The sequence below is a fragment of the Panthera onca genome, chromosome A2 (genome assembly GCF_046562875.1).
Source record: "Panthera onca isolate mPanOnc1 chromosome A2, mPanOnc1 haplotype 2, whole genome shotgun sequence".
Classification (NCBI taxonomy): Eukaryota; Metazoa; Chordata; class Mammalia; order Carnivora; family Felidae; genus Panthera; species Panthera onca.
In genome coordinates, this window is record NC_138340.1 from 154,962,837 (window position 1) to 154,986,356 (window position 23,520).

Sequence of the window (23,520 nt, forward strand, 5' to 3'; positions counted from 1 at the left end):
GCGTACCTAAAAATCTTCACGTACCTCATGCTGAAGATATGAAAATTGGTTATTGAGGGGCTAGTAATGGTGAGGGAGGTTTGGCTCCCTGGTCTTCCATCGTTAGAAATTTAAATGGCAATAAATTAATTTTTAAGTTTACCCCAAATAAATGTATCACTCTTGGACAAACAGCAGGGTAAAGAGATGTACTCTTTTCTTCAAGTCAGCTCCAGAAAAGACCTACAACAGCAGAAAATTGATTGTTCCTAGGGTCCCCCCTCCAAAAAAAAAAAAAAAAAATCACAGGTACGGATTTATCTATCCATTTAAAAAAAAGTAAAAACTAAAAAAATAAAAACAGCACTCAAGGGACAACATGCCCCAAAAAGGATATTTTTTAAAAAACAGGATTCAAAATTTGGGGGGTCTTGGCACAATTTTAGACACTTTTTTGAAAGAAAAACAGTTTAATATAAAATGTTAATTGTGATAAGCCTTGTGTGAAACTATGAATTTATATTAAAAATGGGCGTGGGGTAGAGTCCGTTATTCAAATAAGTCACACTCTAAATGGTTCAAAAATTTTAAGATTCTCCAACTCCAAATAAAGTCATTTGATCAGAATAACAAAATACTATAATCACACAAAATTGTCTAATGTTAACTCCTCAAAAGGCTGGCAAATTTCCTTTAGGTTTTTTTTTTTTTCTAAACTTACATTTTAACACCCTAGGTTTGGGTAAAGATGCTACAGAACACCCCAAAGTTCAATGTCTGAGGTTTTTTTGCCTTTTTAAACAAAGTTTCACATCACATACAAACCATACCCATCCTGAATTCTGTAAACAGCACAGCACTCAGGGATTAGACCTCTCATCATCAGAGCTTTCTTTAGACTGTCCCGGACTGTAACTCCACATCTTGCAGGTACCTATAGTATCAGAAATATATAGTATGAGGTAAAAGGAATAAATTATATATTTTTTCGCATCATTTCATAAAGCTCAATACCTTACCTTTATAATACCTTTAAAATGTCATACGGATTACTATGTTAGATACAACATCATTTATAGAGCTAACTTAGTATTAAAGGAAAATCATGACTCAAGTATCTATTATTCACCAACTGAAAGCAAAACTGATTTTGTTTTTTATTAAGATTATGAAATATTTTGTACATATAGAAACAGAAAGTATAACAGATTCCTATATACCCACCACTGAGAAACAACAAGTCAACATTTAAAGCAAAATCAATTAAAAACATTTTTTTAATTTGAATATAGCTGACACACATTACCTCAGTTTCAAGTGTACAACATAGTGATTCAACTTCTCTATACATTATGCTGTGCTCCCAAGTATAGCTTACTATCTGTCCCCATACAACATCAGAATAGTAATATTCCCTATGTCTTTCACCCCCATGACTTACTAATTCCATCAACTGGAAGTATGTCCCCCCACTTCCCTTCACCCATTTTGCCTATCCTTCTATTCTCTGGCCCTCTGGCAGCCATCAGTGTGTTCTTTGTAGTTACCGGTCTGATTATGCTTTGTGTTTATTCCTGTTTTATTTTGTAGATTCCACATGCAAGTAAAATCATATGGTATATGTCTTTCTCAGTCTGATTTATTTCTTAGCATAATACCCTCTTTGGCAAGAGCTCATCCTTTTTTTTTTTTTTTTTTTTTTAATGTTTATTTATTTTTGAGAGAGAGAAACAGACTGCGAGCGGGAGAGGGGCAGAGAGAGAGGGAAACACAGAATCTGAAGCTGGCTCCAGGCTCCGAGCTGTCAGCACAGAGCCCGACGCAGGGCTCGAACTCAGGGACTGCAAGATTCTGACACGAGCTGAAATCAGATGCTTAACCGACTGAGTCACCCAGGCACCTCAGCTCATCCATTTTTATGGTTTTGTAATATTCCTCTGTGTGTGTGTGTGTGTGTGTGTGTGTGTCTGCTGTGTCTAGGACTTCTACTACTACTTTGAATAAAACATGTTATTCATTCTTTCTTTCCCTTTTTTTGCTTGCTTTCTTCCTTTCTTTTTTTGATAACAGCCATTCTAATGGGTGTGAGGTGGTAGCTCCTTGTAGCTTTGATTTGCACATTCCTAATGATTACTGTTGAGCATCTTTTCCCGTGTTTGTTGGCTATTTGTATATCTTCTTTGGAGAAATGTCTATTTAAGTCCTTTCCCCTTTTCTTAATCGGGTTGTTTACAGGTTTTTTGTTGTTGAGTTGTAGCAGTTTTTAAAAATACGTTCTGAATATTAACCCCTTATCATATATATGATTTGTAAATATGAAAAGAAGTTGTCTTATTCCATAAGTTGTCTTTTCACTTAGATGACTGTGTTCTGATTCACATAGTTTTGTGGGGTTTTTTAATTTAAATTCATGTTAGTTAACAGTGTAGTATTTGTTTCAGGAGTATAATTTAGTGATTCATCACTTACATGTAACACCCAGTGCTCATCCCAGTAAGTGCCCTCCTTAATGCCCATCACCTATCTAGCCCACCCCCCCCCCCCACCGGCCTCCCCTCAACCTTCAGTTTGTTCTCTATAGTTAAGAGTCTCTTATGCTTTGCCTCCCTCTCTGTTATTTTATTTTTCCTTCCCTTCTCCTATGTTCATCTGTTTTGTTTCTTAAATTCCACACGAGTAAAATCATATTTGTCTTTCTCTGATTGACTTATTTCATATAGCCTAATAATCTAGTTCCATCCACATTGTTGCAAAATGGCAAGATTTCATTCTTTCTGAATGCCAAGTAATATTCCATTGTATATAAATACATCTTCTTTATCCATTCATCAGTTGACAGACATTTGGGCTCTTTCCATAATTTGGCTATTGTTAATATTACTGCTATAAACACTGGCCCCTTCAAATCAGCATTTTTGTATTCTTCAGCTAAAAATGTAGTAGTACAATTGCTGGGTCATAGGGTAGTTCTATTTTCAACTTTTGGAGAAACCTCCATACTATTTTTCAGAGTGGCTGCATCAAAGCTTCTGATTCATATAGTTTTTAATTTTGATATAGTCCTATTTCTCTATTTTTACATGTTGCCTGTACTTTTGGTGTCTTACCTAAAAAACTACTGCCAAGTCCAGTATTGTGAAGCTTTTCCTGTATGTTTTCTTCTAAGGGGTTTTATAGTTGCAGCTCTTATGTTTATGCCTTTGATCTATTTTGAGATAATCTGCATATAGTGTAAGGTAAGGGTCCAACCTCATTGTTTTGCACGTGCATATCTAGTTTTCCCGGTAACATTGTGGAAGGGTTTTTCCTCCCCGCCTCCCCCCGCAAAGGGGGCTGTGGCACCCTTGTCAAAGATCCTTTGACCACATACACGATCATTTATTTCTGGACTCTTTATTTCCTTGATCTGTATGTCTGATGTCTATGCCACTCAGTAGGCATGTAAAAAGTTCAAAGATCAGGAAGTGTGAGACCTCCTACTTTGCTCTTTCTCAAGAATGCTTGGTTATTCAGGATTCATTGAGCCTCCACATGAATTTCAGGATGGATTTTTCTTATGTCTGCAAAAAACACTGTTGGGATTTTAAAGGAACTGAATTAAATAAAACTGCCAAATTGTTTTCCAAGGTGACTGTACCATTATACATTGCCACCAGCAGTGTATAAAAATTTGTTATTCCACATAATAGCTGCCAATAGTTGGTATGACCACTCTTTCATTCCAGCCATTCTAGTAGGCGTGTAGTGACATCTTGTGCCTTTAGTTTGCATTCCCCCAATGACCAATGATGTTGAGTATCTTTGCATGTGTTTATTTACTGTCTACATATCTTCTTTTGTGAAGCATCTGCTCAAATCTTTTGCCTATTTTTTGAGTTGTTTGCTTTCTTACTATTGAGTTCAAAGAGCTCTTTCTAATGCTGTGGATACATGTCTTTGATCAAATAGATGTTCTGCAAAGATTAGTCTGTGTGGTTTGTCTTTTTACTCTCTTAACACTGTGTTTCAAAGAGCAATAGGTTTTTAATTTTGATGAAGTCCAATTTATGAATATGTTCATTATGGATTTTTCTTTTGGTGTCATATTTATGCAATCACTGCCACAAATTCGAGGTCACTAAGATTTTCTCCTATGTTTTCTTCTATAAATTTGATAGTTTTAGGTTTAATTTTTACTTTTCATTCCTTCATCTGTATTCAACTTTCTAAAGTAATTTTTGAGTAGTTCCTTCAAGCAGAGCATGGGAAAGGTAAATTCCCCATCTGGAAAGGCCTTTATTAGTGAATGTACCTTCAACTCATACTTTAGCTAAGCAACTTAACAGGCACCTCTCAGCATTCTTGGTACAATATTCTATTGTCTTCTGGCTTCTCCAGCTGCTACAATCAATATTTTTTAATAATCCAATTGTAGTTTTTTATTATAGATAATTCTTTCCCTGAATGGTTTTAAAATAGTATTCTTTCATTTTGTTATGTTTAATAATTATGGACTAAAATTTACTTATACAATTCAGGGCCTGTTTTCCCCAAATCTTTAGATTCATGTCTTTCACAAACATTAGCCATCATTTCTTTGAATTCTGCTCTACTCCTTTATTTCTATTTTCACTTTCTGGAACTCCTCTCAGGCATATAATGAAACTGTTCATTTCATCTTTCATACCTCTTATCCCCTCTTTTATATTTTCTTTGACTCTCTTTCCTTGCTTTCCACAGTTTACTAATTTTCCCTCCCTTCAGTTGGCTTTAATCTACTTTTAATCTCATCCATTTAGTTTTTTAAAACAAATATTCTAATTTTTATTTAGCATTTTGACAGCTGTTCTGTAATACGCTGTAACTACTAGAGATACTGAAATTATATTTCAAGTTGCCTTGCTACTTCATCAAATCAAATGTTCATTATTTCTTTTTTTCCTTAGTGACAACTGTTTCTTTTGAACTTTCTATTTTTCCTTTGGTATATGTTTTTGCATTTTTCCAACTCTATTATGAAAATTTTCAAACACGGAAAATGAGAACGATACAATTAACATCCAAATTCTCTCTACATAGATTCTAACATTTAATATTTATTTTCTCTGACATTTGTTTTCGATCTTATCATTTGAAACTATGTTCTAAATTGACTGATTGAGATAGAAGTCAGAATAGTGGTTACTCTGGAAAATGATGACCAAATTGCAGGGGGCTTGGGAGAACCTCTTCCCAAGCATTAGAAATGGTCTGTATCTTCATCTGCATGGCAGTTACATATGCACAAAGTTACATATACATACTCAGCTGTACACCTGAGATTTGTATACTTTACTGTGCCTAAGTTTTATTTAAAAAAAGAAGGTGGACAAAGTTGTAGGTGTCATGACGATTTACCCCTAAATATTAAAAAATGTATTTCCTAAGAATAAAGACATTCTCCTACATAACTACATTCCTATTATCACACATAGGAAAATTAGTAACTCCATAATAACATATTTAATCAGCATTCACCATTTCCCATCGCAAGAATGCCTTTGATAGCTCTTCCCCATCCTAGTCCCAAACTAGGATCACACGCTGCAATTGTTTACATCTCTTTAGTCTTGTTTAGTTGTAGAATAATCCCTAATCTTTTTTATCTTCTGTGACATTGAATCCAGGCCATTTGTCTTATACAATGTCCACATTCTGAATTTATCATTTCCTCATGGCACTTAACTTTTTCTTCTATTCCTCGTGTTTCTTGTAAAATGGAAGGTGTGGAAGCTTAACATTCAATAAAATCATCTTTAGCAAGAATACTTCATAGATGGGAACTGTCATCCACTGAGTTTAAAATATTAAGACCACTTAGAAGTCCTATTTGGTTCCTTCTTAGGAATCCTGCTGTTTTTAAGTCTTCTAATGTGCTGATAGGCTCTTTCCTTGTATATTTTACGACATGGGATTTTGAACTTGTCAGTGGGCATTATCTATATGAATTTCATGAGACCTAGATCGGCCAAAGAGGGTTTGCATTTGCTTCTACCCAGTGCCTGAGCGCTATTATCTCTCTAGGACCATTTGTTGCGTTGACAGTTCCTGGACAGGACCCATAAGTACAAATATGAATCCCACACCATGATGAGAACAGGCCTATAATTAGGAATTCACAAGGGAAGCTTTAAACTTTATCTGGACCACTGGTGAAGACAGACAAGTTTCATTATTATTTATGTATGCTGAGTAAGTAGATTTTCTTCTAGTTCACCCTTTTGCTGAAGATAAAGCTCCTCAAAGACTCAGCTTTATGCAAGGACCTGAGTTCCAACTACCTTTGTGACACTGGCTGAAGGCCTAGTCTTGCATCCCCACACACTGACACTCACATCTCTTTGTTGCACAAGGTGACAAATTAACCTCACTGGAGGCCACCATAGCCTCCAGGCTATAGCCTCCAAGCAACAGCCTAGTCATCAAACTTTTTCTATGAAAATCTAGCATTACTACTAATGCTGTGTGAGGGAAAAAAAACTACTTTGACTTCAGTTGTATTTGGAAATGAAAAGGTTTTTTATTAACCTCAAAAGTAACCACATGTATTTTTAAAAAGTCACGATGCATATAGATGCATTATTTAAGGCAATGACAGTACTTGTACTCAAGGATTATAGACCGCCCATAAAATTGTGCAGATTTCCATTCTTTAAATGTTACTTACAGAATACTTGTTCCAATGGTAATGCTAATGATCAACAAAAGTTACACAGAGGAAAAATATCAAGCACACTAAAAATCCAACATTTGATAAGTCCAAATAGGGATTTCTCAAGGGCAAAGAACAAAGCTTACCTGACATGTGTTAGACAACAAACAAGCTCAAGTCTGGACATTCTTTTTGATTCTGAACTAGTACTTAGGCTTGAGTCTGATTCAAGTTCGGCAGATAGGTTAAAATGTCAAATCTGACACTAAACACAATACAATTTGTTCCAGTTAAGGGACACAGACATTGGCACCAATTAATTATGTCTTTTCCACTCCTTTTTGAAATGGATGCTTCCATTTGCATGACCACAGAATATGGAGTGATAACGTATTTCATTTTCAACAACTACTCTTTCTGAAAAACACAAAGAAAAAGCAATGATGATATTAAAAGTTGACTCACCACTGTCCTCTGTTTATTAGGCAGGAAGACTCTAACGATAGGTTTCTGTGGTGACTTGGGATTGCTCCGTGATACATCTGTGGGGTTTTGAAAAACTGAAAGAGATGAAGGTAGCACTGAAAGGCTAGAAGAGGAGGAAGATGTAACGGTGTCCGTGGATGCAGAGCTAGAAACAGAAAAATCAGTTCCATTCCCCAGGGATTCCAATAACTGTTGTTCTCTCTGTTGGAGGGCATCTAGCTTGCTGGTGTATTCTTCATAGGCCTGTAAAATAAAGTAAACATACACTGAATCTGGACTTTTTCCTGACAGTAACAAAAGGAAATATGAAATTTAAATCTTTGATTGTAATCTCTTTATAATCTAGCTAATAGGGTTTTAAGTACAAGTTACAAAATAAGTGCTGAAAGTACTGTAAATTAATACTTCTACTTTTAAATTGATCATTTTTGTGTGTATGTGATAAGACAGTACATTGCACTGAGAAATCAACAAACATATAAATGTCTAGAATAACCCACAAATGTTAATTTTAAAATGTATTTACAATGTTCTGGTCATACTGCAATTTAAAAACAAAAATATTTTTTAATGTTTACTTATTTTAGAGACAGAGTGCAAGCAAGGGAGGGGCAGAGAGAGAGGGAGACACAGAATCTGAAGCAGGCTCCAGGTTCTGAGCTGTCAGCTCAGAGCCCGATGCAAGGCTTGAACCCACGAACCGTGAAATCATGACCTGAGCTGAAGTCGGATGCTTAACCTACTGAGCCACCCAGGCGCCCCTGGTCATATTGCAATTTAACTTCCAAAGTGCATATCCAACATAAGATAAAATACTATATGAAATCAAGGATAAGTACCCTCTCTATTAAAAAAAATTTTTTTTGAGGAAATTGTAGGCATATAAAGTTTCATACCTTTCTGCCCTCCAAAGAACAGAAAGAGAAGTTGAAAAGGAGATGCGGGGTTAAAAGAGATTTGTCAAAAAATAAGACTCAGGTACAGGGTCAGATCTCGCCATTACCACCAAAATCTTCTCAACAGGGCTTAGAAGTTATATAACTGCCACCTTCTTTCTGAAACAGGTATTAGTTAAAATACTTTATTCTCTTCACTATGGATCTCTGACGATCCCGTCAAATACTGCTTAAAGAATAAAATTTTATTTGAAAAGGTGGTTTATGCCCTGCAGTCAAGAAATTCTGGTCCCATTATCCACTAGGGTGGAAACTTCTAGAAGTTTCATTTGATTAAAGCTATAAAGTCAAATGACCACATAAGATGTCATATTCTAAAAATAACAAGAATTTTGAAAACAGAGTGATATTGAGAGTAAAGGGATGGAATAAATTGGAATACATATGTCCATGGTTCTTTAGGGCAATGGAAATCACCCTCCCCCACACTATGGTCCACCATTTCTCTCTACCATCATACATAGATGTAATACCACAAACATTTATAAAAGGCTACAAGGGAGAATCAAAGATTTTAAAACTTCTCATCACTCAAGGAGTTTATTATTGGGCTGCAGAGAAGCAGGTGGATGTATTTTAGTATGCTTAAGTGTTATACATGAGAAATAAAGGACATTCTTGATATAAGGTGAGAATGAGGTAGGATTATGTTAGCATTTAGATAGACGGAGTTAAGTGGAGGAGAAGAGAGATCTGTGTACAGGAGAAATTCTGCAACAAATAGAGAGGTAGGAAACTTTAAGGCATAGAGGGAAAACTACAGACTAGTATAGCTGCATGCAATTCAGTATCTGGGACACAACAAGGGATCAATATATGTTTGCGGAATTAAATGAAGAATAGCAATACAGGGAAACAAGTAATACAACTGGAAAAGTGGGTAAGGCACCAGCTTGTAGAGGGTGTCTATACCATGCTATGAAGCCTGAACTTCATTCTATAAGCAAAGGAGAATGATCAAAGATAGAGGAGAATGAAGAAGAAATTTCATTTCAGTAAAGACCACTGACTGTACTTGCTATGCTGGTTCTTAAAATATAATTCTGAAGATGAAAAAAAGGAAAAATAGTAAAATGAGCCATTGAGGTAAAGGGCATAAACTGCATCTAAAAGCCCTCTCCTGGGGTGCCTGGGCAGCTCCATCGGTTAAGTGTCCAACTTTGGCTCGGGTCATGATTTCATGGTTCATGGGCTCGAGCCCCGCGTCAGGCTTTGTGCTGACAGCTCAGAGCCTGGAGCCTGCTTCGGATTCTGTGTCTCCCTCTCTCTCTGTCCCTTCCCCGTTCTCGCTCTGTCTCTCTCTCTCTCTCTTTCAAAAGTAAATAAATATTTTTAAAAAATTTTTAAAAAGCCCTCTCCTTTATAACCTACTAGCTACCATACCCTGATTCTGGAAATGTTTCATAACATTTTGAGGCATTACAATCAAATCACTTCAAAATTATCTGAACTGTGTTTTGTGTTAGCTTTCAGTTCCAAGAGCTAATTACTTACGGGCATCTCTTTTAATATGATCCATTTATCCAGCCTTTAATCCGTCAATTAGTATATACTGAGCATACATGTGTCTGGCACTGTTTGGGACTCAAACTAAAAAAATAAAGACTGACGCAATTCCTACCCTAGGAAGATCACATACATGCAGTCTGGGAGATAAAAATTCCCCCTTGCATATATCAAATCTTATTTACTATCATCTGGACAAGTACACAAAGTAAGCCTTAGGGAAATGGAATGCACTTAAACAATAAATTTTCAGAATGTTATTTCTTTATCAAAATGTTAGTCTTAATTTTTGAAAATATACTGTTCCCTCCATTGTGGATTACAAGCTATTATTTCACTGCACTTATCAATAGCTCTTTTCTTTTATTAAGTACAAAGCAGTTATTCCACCTCTCTCCATCCTCACAGCTGCAATCAAGGCTCTTGCCTGCCTTTTGCCCCTGGATTGACTCATTTCATCCCACTATCCTTGATGCATTCAGTGTGGATTACTCTTTTAACATTCCTGCCGTAAAGTTCTCTAAACTTATTTCTAAAGGTATTAATTTTCATTCTACCTTCAAGATCCAGGAGTTCCAAATGATGACAAGACCTCAATGTGGAGCCTCCCCTGTCCCTGAACACACCTTCTCAAGTTTCCATCTTACTACATTAATCTGTTTATGATATCAACATTAATCCCTTGAAGTTTCTTAGATTTGGGCCTTGACTGTCTTATTGCCCCTACTTTGCGGCTCACCATTTCAACAATACCACTAGTAACATCTCTGATCCTCTAATTCTTATTCTTTTACCAACTTGTTTGTCAAATACAAATTTGGAGTAAATTCTAACCACTCAAGTATTCCATTCTTTCTCTCAGATTACCATACACTGCTGGAGAAGATAGTAAGGTAGGTCAATTAGTTAAGGTCAGTTAATTAAGTCAAGAAGATAGAAGGAGGTCAATTAGTCCCATTATCAATTCGTGGAAATTAGTCCTTTAGGGTACTACCCAAAAATTTTTACTTATTTTTAACATCATATTACATTTTTCACAATATTTACTCCAACCTTTTCTATGCTTGTCTGCCTCCTTACCTTCATCACCCAATCTTCAACTCACTCAGAAAACAGCATTACATTACCTTCAAATTTACTCTGGAGGTCAAAGCCATCAAATAAAAGCTTCCTCTTCTTTCTTTGTCTAAGCAATTCTCCATGCATTTCCCTATCTCTCTTTTCTTTTAATTCATGTTAGAGAGAGAGTGAGAGAGCACACACGAGTGGGGGAAAGGGGCAGATGGAGAGGGAAAATCTTAACCAGACTCCATGCTCAGTACGGAGCCCAATGTGGGGCTTGATCCCACGAACCCAGTATCATGACCTGCGCCAAAATCAACAGTGGGATGCTCAACCGACTGAGCCACCCAGGGGCCCGCCCCATCTCTCGTCTGTTCTCAATTTAGTAATGGCACTGAATGTTTAGGGCCTCTACAGAGGCCTTGGTACACTGTTATCCCCAATTTCTCTTATATCTTCCAACTTTTCCTCTGCTTCCTTAGTCAGCAAATATGGACAAGTCCTCCCACAAAAATGCACACCTCAGCCACCACCAGTATCATCAACAAAATTCTTGTGGTTCGTTCTTCCAGATACTACAGATACCAGATACTTCTTCAGGATGAAGCTTTCCCAAAACCTTATTCTTTCGCATCAAAATCCTACTTATTTTTCAAAGTCCAATTCAAAGCTCTGCTTGATAAAACCCCAAAGAAGTATTCTTTCTCTTCACCTCCTTTAGACTATTATCATGTTCTTCTTTATAGGACTATGTTTTTCTCATCATGAAAAAATTTCGTGAGGATTAAAAGAGAGAATACAAGTAAAAGAAGTTATTACAGAGGCTACCACATAGCAAAAACCCAATAAATATTCTTACTAGCAGGAATAAGTAGTACTAGCAATTCTTATGTTTATTACTGTCATCCCTGTATTACTTAGCTGAGTTCTTTAAAAAAAATTTTTTTTAACGTTTTTATTTATTTTTGAGACAGAGAGAGACAGAGCATGAACGGGGAGGGGCAGAGAGAGAGGGAGACACAGAATCGGAAGCAGGCTCCAGGCTCTGAGCCGTCAGTCAGCACAGAGCCCGACGCGGGGCTCGAACCCACAGACCGCGAGATCGTGACCTGAGCTGAAGTCGGACACTTAACCGACTGAGCCACCCAGGAGCCCCTACTTAGCTGAGTTCTTAACATGACTCTACTAAACTGTAAACTAGTTGAAGGCACAGATCATGTCGGATGTTTTTGAATTAAATAATACAAAAACACTTAATATTATTAAGATGACAGTTTTCCCTAAACTGACCTACCAATTCACTACAATCCTTCAAAATCCCAATGGCTTTTTTATAGAAATGGGCAAGCGGATGTTAAAATTCATATGGAAGCGTAATGTACTCAGAAAACCAAAATAATCTTGAACAAACTTGGAGGCTTCACATTTCTTCATTTCAAAAATTACTATAAAGGTACAGTAATCAAGACATTGGAATAAGGATACATATATAGAACATCACAGAAGACTTGAAAATCCAGAAATAAAGCCTTACATTTACAGCCAACTGATTTTTGACAATGGTGCTGGTACCACTGAATATCTACAGGCAGAAGAATGAAGTTGGAGTACTACCTAAGATTACAATAAAAAAGTAACTCAAAACGGATCATACACCTAAAACTAAGAGCTTAAACTACACAGTTCTTAGCAGAGGGGCGCCTGGGTAGCTCAGTTAACCACTTAACCAGTGTCTGACTATGGCTCAGGTCATGATATTGCGGTTGGTGGGTTCAAGTCCCGCGTTGGGCTCTGTGCTGATGGTTCACAGCCTTGAGTCCGCTTCAGATTCTGTGTCTCCCTCTCTCTCTCTGTCCCTACTCTGCTCATGCTCTCTCTCTCTCTCAAAAATAAACATTAAAAAAAATTTTTAAATTCAAAGTTCTTAGAAGAAAACATAGGAGTAAATCATCATGAACCTAGATTAGGCAGTAATTTCTTAGGTATGACACGCTAAATCACACCAACCAAAGAAAAAAACAGATAAACTGCACTTCTCAAAATTAAAACTTTTATACTTCAAAAGACACTACTGGGGCGCCTGGGTGGCTCAGTCGGTCGAGCGGCCGACTTCAGCTCAGGTCATGATCTCACAGCCCGTGAGTTCGAGCCCCGCGTCGGGCTCTGTGCTGACAGCTGAGCCTGGAGCCTGTTTCGGATTCTGTGTCTCCCTCTCTCTGGCCCTCCCCCGTTCATGCTCTGTCTCTCTCTGTCTCAAAAATAAATAAACGTTAAAAAAAAAAAAAATTCAAAAGACACTACCAAAAGAATGAAAAATAAATCCCACAGATTAGGAGAAAATACTTAAAAAATATATATATATCTCATAAGGATCTACTATCTAGAATATGCAAAGAATTCTCACAACTGAACAATAACCCAGCTTAAAATGTGGGCAAAAGATTTGAATTAGTATTTTCCCCAAGAATATAAACAGTTAATAAGCACATGAAAAAGATGCTTTACCATTTTTAGGTCAAAACTACAAGCATGACTGTTTAAAAAACAAACAAGAGAGTAAGTGTTGGTAACGATGTGGAGAAATGAAAACCCTCATGCATTTCTGGTGGGAATTTAAAATGGAGCAGCTAACATTGAAAAACAGTCTGGTAGTTCCTCAAAAAGTTAAAACATAAAGTTACCATACATAGGACACAGCAATTCCATCCCAAGGCATAGAACCGAGACAAGTGAAAACAGATGTTACACAGAAACTTATATATGAATGTTCATAATAGCTTTATTCATGATTGTCAAAAAGTGGAAACCCAAATGTCAACTGATAAATTGGCAAACAAAATATGATATATCTACACGAGGGAATAAAAAGGAATGAACGCTACATGCTACAACATGGATGAATTTTGAAAACATTACGCCAAATGAAAGCAGCCCGTCACAAAATGCCGTATCATGTATGATTCCATTTACACAGAGTGCCCCAAAAGGCAAATGTATAGAAATACAAAGCAGATCAGTGGTTGCCAATGGCTTATGGCAATGACTGTTAATGAGTAAAGGGTTTCTCTTTAGGGTGATGAAAATGTTTTGGAATTAAGATAGTGGTGATGACTGCACAACTTTGTGCATATACTAAAAAAACCCCACTGAATAGCACACTTTAAAAAAGTGAATCTCACGGTATGTGAATCATTTCTCAAGTAAAAGTGGGAGGGATGTCTGGCTGGCTGGGTCAGTGGGGTGTGCAACTCCATCTCAGGGTTGTGGGTTCAAGCCCCACAATGGGTGGAGAGATTACTTAAAAATAAAATTTTGGGGAAAAGTGGGAGGAAAATTATCTAAGGATCTACTTTAAACAAATGGGAAAAAGCAGTGAAATAAACATTTTTTATCATTAGTCCATTAAATTTATTGTTAAACTTCATTTCACAAGATACAATGAAATCTTACAGATTGCCCAAAGATGGTATCTAATGGACTGCTCTGTACTCCACATGAAGGACCTTGTTGCTAGTATTCTTTTCACTTGTTTTAATAAACTATCTCTGCATCATCCTGGGTTCTACACAGATTAAAGACCAAAAAGGCTGTCAGTATCATAATAATGATATAGCAGTTAAGAGCAGATGCTGAATTCAGAATGTGTGGATTCAAACTTTGGCTACATTATTTACTAATTTTGTAGCATTAGCCATGTTATTACTAAACTCCTCTGTGCCTTAGTTTTTTCATCTATAAAATGAAAATGAGAATAGGAAGTGTAACTCAAAGGATAGGTTGAGGATTAAACGATCGACTATCTGCTTGGAACAGTGCCTGGTATATAGCAAATAATAAATGTCAGGAGCTACTACCGTTACCATGCCTCTGTCTGCAGGGCACTCTGGCATACATGTCAATTCTATGGTAGCTAGGACTCAGTGTGTAACACCCGTGTGTATCACCAGCACAGTGATTCCAGAAACACTATTCCTTCTCTTCTGGAATCTAATATGTCAGGTCCAAAAAGAAGAACCTACTACTAGAGAAGCATCTAGCATTTTATCTTACACACAGAAGGCATTCAAATAACTTGTTGGATGTATGGAGGGAGAAAAATTGGGTAAAAAAAAGATTTCCTGGGAAATGACTCTTCAAGGCAAACTTATCTTTTCTTCCTTTGGATGAAGATTTATGGGGCGCCTGGGTGGCTCAGGCAGTTAAGCATCTGACTTCAGCTCAGGTCATGATCTCACGGTTCATGGGTTCAAGCCCCACATCGGGCTCTGTGCTGACAGCTCAGAGCCTGGAGCTTGCTTTGGATTCTGTCCCTCCCTCTCTCTCTGCCCCTCCCCCTTGTGCTCTATCTCTGTCTCTCAAAAATAAATAAATGTTAAAATAATAATAATAAATAAAAAGGGAACCAAAGACTAAAAAGCCAAATTTGAAATTCCTTAAGAGTACTATAGTTCATTTCACTGAAGTTATCATCAAGAGAATCAATATAATTTTAATTATTATTCACGTCAGTAGGAAAAAATCTAGAACAACTTAAAAGCTAGTTTTTAAATAAATTAGTACAAGGACATAAGATTTTGATGGTGACAGAACTGATTTCACTCTGTTCTGCTACAAGGAAGAGATGCAGGGATAGGTAAAGTTTTATCTTCCTGTGGAAATACCAAAAATATCAAACATAGAAAACATTATTTCCTATCTTGAAATGTTTGGAACGAAATAACTATAGCATAACTTCTAGTCACCAATGCTCAAGCTTATCTTAAAGCCAAACTGTGAACATTGGAAAAACTTCACTTTTTAGCCTCTTATTTCAAGAAATATAAACATAGTCCTGGTGTAGGGATACATGTGACCCCATTCTGGTCAATGAGATATAAAGGAAAAGACGTGTAGGGGATTTGAAGGGAAAAATTTCCTCCTTGAAAGCGCGTAGGATACAAGAGAGCGTCTGTGATCCCAGCTCCTGCTTTGAGGTGTCCTATGATGGCATACAGATCTGTGGCACTCATGACAGAAGACCTAAAGGACTGTAGAGATCCACCCCAGCATCTGACAACTCTGAGCTGTGGAATCAATCTTAAAATAATTTACCTCCACGCTTCTTGTTACAGGAGGGGAAAATAAAACTCTTATTTGTTTGGGCAACTTGTGATTAGGTGTTTTTGATTTTCTGTAGCTAAAAGCATTTGGTATTTTTATAGCTCTCCTAGATTTATTCTCTAATTCTTATCTTTCTTCTAATACTTTCCATCTTTATTTTTATTCTGCTTTCTAGAGATTTCCTTAATTTTATCTTACAACAATTGTTTATATATATGCACACAGACACACATACACATATGTATTTACATTTTCTGCTTACTATTTTAATTATTTTAATACCAAGAGCTCTTTCTTGTTCTCTATTAAGACTTTTGTTTCTTTAGTACAGCCATGAAATAAGAACAGATTGTCTTCTCTTATCTCTGATGTTAATTATAGTTATTTTCAGGTTCTCATCTGTTCTGTGCACTGTTTCTGAGTTGCTTTGACCATTTTTGCTATTGTTTTCCTGCTATAAGCTTTCTTCCAATATTTGGTTATTCTTAGCTGTCCATTCATATTTAAGACTTATGAGCTCTAAAGATGTCAATACTACACAAAGCAATCTATGGATTCAATGCAATCCCTACCAAAATCCCCATGTGTTTCAGAAATAGCAAAATCCACCCTCAAATTCATATGAAATCTCAAAAGATAGTGAAATGCCAAAGCAATCCTTAAAAGGAAAACAAAGTTGGACATCTCATACTTCCTGACTTTAAAATCCTTACACGGCTACAGTAATCAAATCAGTATAGTGTAAACTGGCATAAAGTTGGACTATAAATGCCAACGGAAAACAAAAGAGAGCCCGCAAATAAATTCTCACATACATGGTCAAATGATTTTTGACAAGGGCATGTGTCAAAGTTTCTATTCAATGGGAAAGGACAACCTTTTCTTTTTTTTTCTTTTTTTTTTTTTTATTATTTTTTTTAAATTTTTTTTAACGTTTTATTTATTTTTGAGACAGAGAGAGACAGAGCATGAACGGGGGAGGGGCAGAGAGAGAGGGAGACACAGAATCGGAAGCAGGCTCCAGAGCCCGACGCGGGGCTTGAACTCACGGACCGCGAGATCGTGACCTGAGCCGAATTCGGACACCCAACCGACTGAGCCACCCAGGCGCCCCAAGGACAACCTTTTCAATAAATGGGGCTGGGAAAACTGGATATACACATGCAAAAGAATGAAGTTGAACCCTTAGCTTACATCATACAGAAAAATTAACTGAAAATGGATCAAGGACCTCAACGTTAGGGCTAAACTGTAATTACAAATCTTAGAAGAAAACAGAAAAAAAAAGGTTCGTGACACTGGGTCTGGTAATGATTTCTTGGATGTGACACCAAAGGCACAGGCAACATGAGGAAAACAGGTAAATGAGACATCATCAAAATAAAAAAAAAACTTTCGCATAAAGAATATAATCAACAGAGAGAAAAGGGAACCCATGGAATGGAAGAAAATATCTGCAAATCATATATCTAATTAGGAATGATACTCAGAATATATAAAGAACTCCTACCACTCAACAAAAAACCAACCCAATTAAAAAATGTGTAGAAGACTTGAACAGACATTTCTCCACAGAAGAATGAATGTCCAATAAATGCATGAAAAGATGTTCAACATCATAAGTCATCAGGGAAATGCAAATCAAAACCATGAGATACCATGTCACACTCATTAGGATGGCTATTAGACACACACACACACACACACACACACACACACACACACACACAAAGTAAGTGTTGGCAAGGATATGGAGTAACTGGAACTCCTGTATATTACTAACAGAAATGTAAAAGGCAGCTAATGTGGAAAACAGTATGGCATTTCCTTAAAAAATTAAATACACTTTCTTAAACTATTCACAAAAATAAACTCAAAATGGATGAAAGACCAAAATGTAAGACAGAAAGTCATCAAGAGCCTAGAGGAGAAAGCAGGCAAAAACCTCTTTGACCTCGGCCACAGCAACTTCTTACTCAACACAGCTCTGGAGGCAAGCAAAATAAAAGCAAAAATGAACTATTGGGACCTCATCAAAATAAAAAGCTTCTGCACAGCAAAGGAAACAATCAGCAAAACTAAAAGGCAACCGACAGAAGGGGAGAAGATATTTGTAACTACATATCAGATAAAGGGTTAGTATCCAAAATCTATAAAGAGCTTATCAAACTCAACACCCAAAAAAACAAATAATCCAGTGAAGAAATGGGCAAGACATGAATAGACACTTTTCCTAAGAAGACAACCAGATGGCTAACAGACACATGAAAAAATGCTCAACATCACTCATCATCAGGAATGAAAACCACGATGAGATACCACCTCACACCAGTCAGAATGGCTAAAATTAACAACTCAGCCAACAGATGTTGGCGAGGATGCGGAGAAAGAGGATCTCTTTTGCACTGCTGGTGGAAATGTAAACTGGTGCAGCCACTCTGGAAAACAGTATGGAGGTTCCTCAAAAAATTAAAAATAGAACTACCCTAAGACCTAGCAATTGCACGAGTAGGTATTTATCCAAGGGATACAGGTGTGCTGTTTCGAGGGGCACATGCCCCCCAATGTTTCTAGTGGCGCTATCGACAATAGCCAAAGTATGGAAAGAGCCCAAAAGCCCACCAACAGATGAATGGGCAAAGAAGATGTGGTGTGTGTATATGTGTGTGTGTGTGTGTGTGTGTGTGTGTGTGTGTGTGTATACACACACACACACATATATGTGTATGTATATATGTGTGTATGTGTGTATATGTGTACATATATATGTGTACATACACACACACACACACACACAATGGAGTATTACTTGGGGATCAAAAAGAATGAAATCTTGCCATCTGCAACTACGTGGATGGGACTAGAAGGGATTATGCTAGTGGATCCTGAGAAACTTAACAGAAACCCATTGGGGAGGGGAAGGGAAAAAAAAAAAAAGAGGTTAGAGTGGGAGAGAGCCAAAGCATAAGAGACTCTTAAAAACTGAGAACAAACTGAGGGTCGATGGGGGGTGGGAGGGAGGGGAGGGTGGGGGATGGGTATTGAGGAGGGCACCTTTTGGGATGAGCACTGGGTGTTGTATGGAAACCAATTTGACAATAAATTTCTATATTGAAAAAAAAATATTTAGAAAAAATAAAAACTTTTATAAATTAATTAATTAACTAATTAAAAAAAAAAGAAGGGATTATGCTAGGCAACATCAGTTAGTCAGAGAAAGACAAATACCACATGACTTCACTCATATGAGGACTTTAAGATACAAAACAGATGAACATAAGGGAAGGAAAGCAAAAATAATATAGAAACAGGGAGGGGGACAAAACATAAGAGACTCTTAAACATAAAAGAACAAACAGGGTTGTTGGAGGGGTTGTGGGAGGGGGGATGGGCTAAATGGGTAAGGGGCATTAAGGAATCTACTCTTGAAATCATTGTTGCACTATGTGCTAACTTGGATGTAAATTAAAGAGAAATTAGTTAATTAAAAAAAATTAAATACAGAATTACCACATAATTCAGTAATTCCACTTCTGGTATACAGTCAAAAGGAGTAAAATCAGCATTATTCGTGGTAATGAAAAGATAGAAATGACCAACCATCAATGGTACACTGATAGATGAATGGATAAACAAAATGTGGAAACATTATTCAGCCTTAATTAGCAAGGAAATTTTGACCCATGCTACAACATGGATGGACCTTGAAGACATATGCTAAATGATATAAGCTGTCACAAAAGGCCAAATATTGTACAATTCCATTTGTTTGAGGTTCCTAGAGTAGTCAAATACGTAGGGACAGAAAGCAGAATGATGGGTCTCAGTGGCTAACCAACAAACTTGGTTTTTCACTGAAGGGCCTTCAAATATCAGTACCCAAAGGTCTTCCCACTGGCCCTCATCAACTTTCCCCAGGGAAGAATACTGTCATCTCCAGGTAGGCTCCTCTTCATAGTTTATCCAATGTTTATGTAGGTTTATTGTTTATTGCCTGTAATTCCCTCCTCTGATAAAACTATAAGCTGCTTAAAGGCACAGTTGTGTGGTGTTTTTTTTTTTTTTTTTTTTTTTGTGCTATATCCCCAGAGCCTAAAAAAGCATAAATGCATAAATATAAACAGGCACTTAATAAATATCTGCTGAATGAATGAATCAAAAATTTATGGGTAATCAATATGTGTGACGAATGATGCTATTTCCTAATTATAAACTTAATTAAACCTTAAGTTACTACATGTGTGACAGTATTCTCATTTTACCAATGAGGTCAGGTATAATGAGATTAGGTAACCTATTTGCAGAAGCTAAGTCACAGCTAAGATTCAAACATAGGGCCTATGTGACTTCAAAGTTCATCTTAATCACTATATTATATCGCCTTCTACAGAGAAATTCTGTAGTGTGTCCCTAAGAATACGAATCTACCTGCATGGGGTGCCTGGGTGGATTAGCTGGTTAAGCGTCAGACTTCAGCTCAGGTCATGATCTCGTGGTTCGTGAGTTTGAGCCCCACGTCGGGCTCTGTGCTGACAGCTCAGAACCCGGAGCCTGTTTCACATTCTGTGTCTCCCTCTCTCTCTCTGCCTCTCCTCTGCTCACATTGTCTCTCTTTCTCTCTCTCTCTCAAAAATAAATAAACATTAAAAAATTTTTTTAAAAAAAGAATCTACATGCTAATGATATAATCTATGAGGTATGGTCTGCTTTATATTGTCCTAGTTAGATGTAATATGAACAGTGAAGAGCGTGAAGAATGTGAGTGTGTGGAGGGGGCACTGAATCCCTGCTATAGTCAAAAACGGTTATTGATGCAAATGTATTACGACTAAGGGTGGGGGAGAGTCTCACAAGACACAGAAATGGTTGGCAAAAACTGTTGGTTAAACTGTCTAATTCTAATGAATAAAGAATCACTATTTTCACCAGGACTCTTTGCCTCCTATGACTCCTGCACTTGCCCTCCTCAGACAGAAAAGTAAAACAGCATGGGATATTGGAAAGCACACTAACTAGTATTCAGAGGTATGAACTGTGGTCCTACTACTGGTATCTGGCAGTGTGCTCTGAGGGAAGCCATATGAAGAAGCCAACAGTTTATCAGTGGTTATTTCCAAACTTCTAAATTTATTTTAGAAATGCAAACTTACTTTCTCATGAAAATACTTGAAAGATTTAACGTCCTTTAAGTGCAACCAGATTACTGAACTAGAAATTTAGTTTAGGAGTCTACCAATCCATGCCTAAAAATGTAAGGCGTTTGAAGGCACATGATCATTTGTAATTTATGGTTATATTTCTATATGATTAGTGATTACAGCTGGACCAGCTTTTACAGCGACAGGCAGTGTAGTGCAGCGGGAAGCAGTGTGGACCGTGAAGCCTGACTGCCTGGACTCCCTAACAGCTTGCTCGTCATGGAACCCGAGTGACTTACATCAGGAAACCAATAGCAAGAAAGGTTATCTGCGATTACAACAGAAACTACTACACCACAGGATTAAGAACAATGACTATAAGTTTATGATGCTCAAGTCTTGATACAAAAGCCTCAAACACTAAAGCTAAGCAATTCTGAGCTATTTAAATATTATAAATTTTACCTATTAAGAAAGCAAACACCAATTTGGGGGGATTTGCTGGAAAAAAAGATATTTCACAAGGAAAAAAGATACTTCACAAAATTTGGCCCCACTTTCTAACACAGCAACTAGTTTTCTAACCTCCACAACTGAATGCTTTCTCTTTCTCTCTTTTTAAATAAGTTTTTTAACAGAGTAATATTTTGAGGTTTATACATGGCTTCTCCTTTTCCAAACTACAAAATACTCTGTTATTGTAACAAATGAAGTAAGATTAAGAAGTATAATATAATAAAGACGAAGGTAATCCACCTTCCCATATCTATTTCTCATCTTACCCCCTAGGGTAAACATTATTACTAGTACAAATGCTTTTTGTAAGTTCTTGTTTTTATTTTCCAAATCACTACAGGTGCACCTGGTGGCTCAGTCGGTTGAGCATCCAATTCTCGGTTTCAGCTAGGGTCATGATCCCAGGGTCATGGGATTGAGACCTGCACGGGGCTCCGTGCTAAGTGTGAAGCCCGCTTAAGATTCTCTCTCTCTCCTTTCTCCCCCTCTGTCCCTTTCCCCCACTTGTGTTCTCTCGCTGTCTCTAAAATAACAAAAATAAAAAATCAAAAATCACTACAGATATGATACTCAAAAGCTTACCTCTAGATATATTGATGGCGGATTATGCTCCCCACCAAATTTGTCCAATAGGGCCTCTATATGTTCCTGTGTCAACTTAATCATTTGTTTGATATTCCACACCTGAAAAATAATTTAAAAGAATGTAAATAAGAATCATTTAGGATATGAATTAGAGATATTTTAAAATTTGAAATTTAGAGCTGAGAACTGTGAGACCATTTAGCATAGCAGTTTCTCCCATCTTTTATTAAACACCTAAAAACTCTTTTCTACACTAGTAGTACAAATATTCTCAACTGTAAAAGATTCAAATAATACATGAGTATTCAGAATAAATGACAGGGGAGCCTGAGTGGCTCGGTAGGTTAAGCGTCCGACTTCTGCTCAGATCATGATCTCACGGTTTGTGAGTTCGAGCCCCGCGTTGGGCTCTGGGCTGACCGCTCAGAGCCTGGACCCTGCTTCAGATTCTGTGTCTCCCTGTCTCTCTGCCCTTCCCCTGCTCGCACTCTGTCTCTCAAAAATTGTCTCAAAACTAAATAAACATTAAAAAAAAATTAAAAAAAAAAAAAAAAGAATGACGAAAGTCTCTTTTCACACTTCCCCACATTCCTGGACCCTTTGCCCAAAACTCAACTGCCGTTTACAATTTGTTATACATCCTTTCCACATCTCCTTTTTATTAAAGTAAATATAATAATACATATACAAAGTATACAAATACATATAAATATTATATTTAAAAAACATTTTTAATACTTGCTTTTTTCCCTGAACAACATTCCTCAAAGTTGTTTCCATATCAATACATATGTATTTTACTGTTTTTAAATGGTGGTGTTAAGGATAGAAACATTTATTTCATAATATTGTTATGACAATGCTTATTGTCAATGGTCTTCAAACTTCAAGAGCAACCTAACAGTGGATGGTCACGGATAATTTTAGGACAATTTTCAGCTCCTTGATGTTTTTGTGTACTCCTAATTGAACTGCTTGAGAACTAGTCTCCTTTCCTCCTCTCCCTTTAAAATCACCACATTGTAATTCTCCGTTCTATACAAGAAAGGCAAAATTCTTCTCCATCTCAGATCCTACTAATGTGCACTGTTCTAAGATATATAAATTTTAAAGTACGGAGTCAACACGAGGGAAAAACCCCTTGAGAGAAAAGGGGTAGGGGTTAAAACCAAGACCTTATTTTATCAGTGAAATAAATTCTTGGCAGGGTTCCAAGCCTCATTCATTTATCCAGCTGGCCAGCCTAGAATTCAGAAGTTGGGTGGTTATAGTATAGGCATATATTATGTGTTTATTTTTTAAAAAGTCATTTTTTCCTTGATGAAGAATGAGTCCAATTTATCTGAGTGGTTAGAGAATGTGCTTGCAAATTACACTGTATACTAGATACTCCATAAACTGCATGATCTAAACCTGGAATTCTAAGGTGTGACCAAAAATGAACAGCATAAATATAATACACACTAGAGATTAAGGCCTTTTAAACTACTGAAAGTTGTAATTTAAAAATGTGTGGTAATTA

General features: G+C 36.9%; 2 protein-coding genes across 8 annotated transcripts in view; one reads left to right on the forward strand and one right to left on the reverse strand.

The window, feature by feature from the left end:
- The window catches only part of NDUFB2 (NADH:ubiquinone oxidoreductase subunit B2), a 222,834-nt gene that overhangs the window by 87,874 nt on the left and 111,440 nt on the right, over positions 1-23,520 (forward strand). The gene's annotated exons all lie outside the window — the stretch shown is intronic.
- Positions 1-23,520, reverse strand: part of BRAF (B-Raf proto-oncogene, serine/threonine kinase) — a 167,298-nt gene that overhangs the window by 67,309 nt on the left and 76,469 nt on the right. For all 7 annotated transcript variants that reach the window (XM_078438561.2, XM_078438555.2, XM_078438550.2 and 4 more), the window contains exons 2-4: positions 21,996-22,097; positions 7,115-7,378; positions 810-913 (exon numbers count right to left, since the gene is read on the reverse strand). In XM_078438561.2, the coding sequence (XP_078294687.1) occupies positions 810-913; positions 7,115-7,378; positions 21,996-22,097 (470 nt within the window). The remainder of the gene's footprint in view (positions 1-809; positions 914-7,114; positions 7,379-21,995; positions 22,098-23,520) is intronic.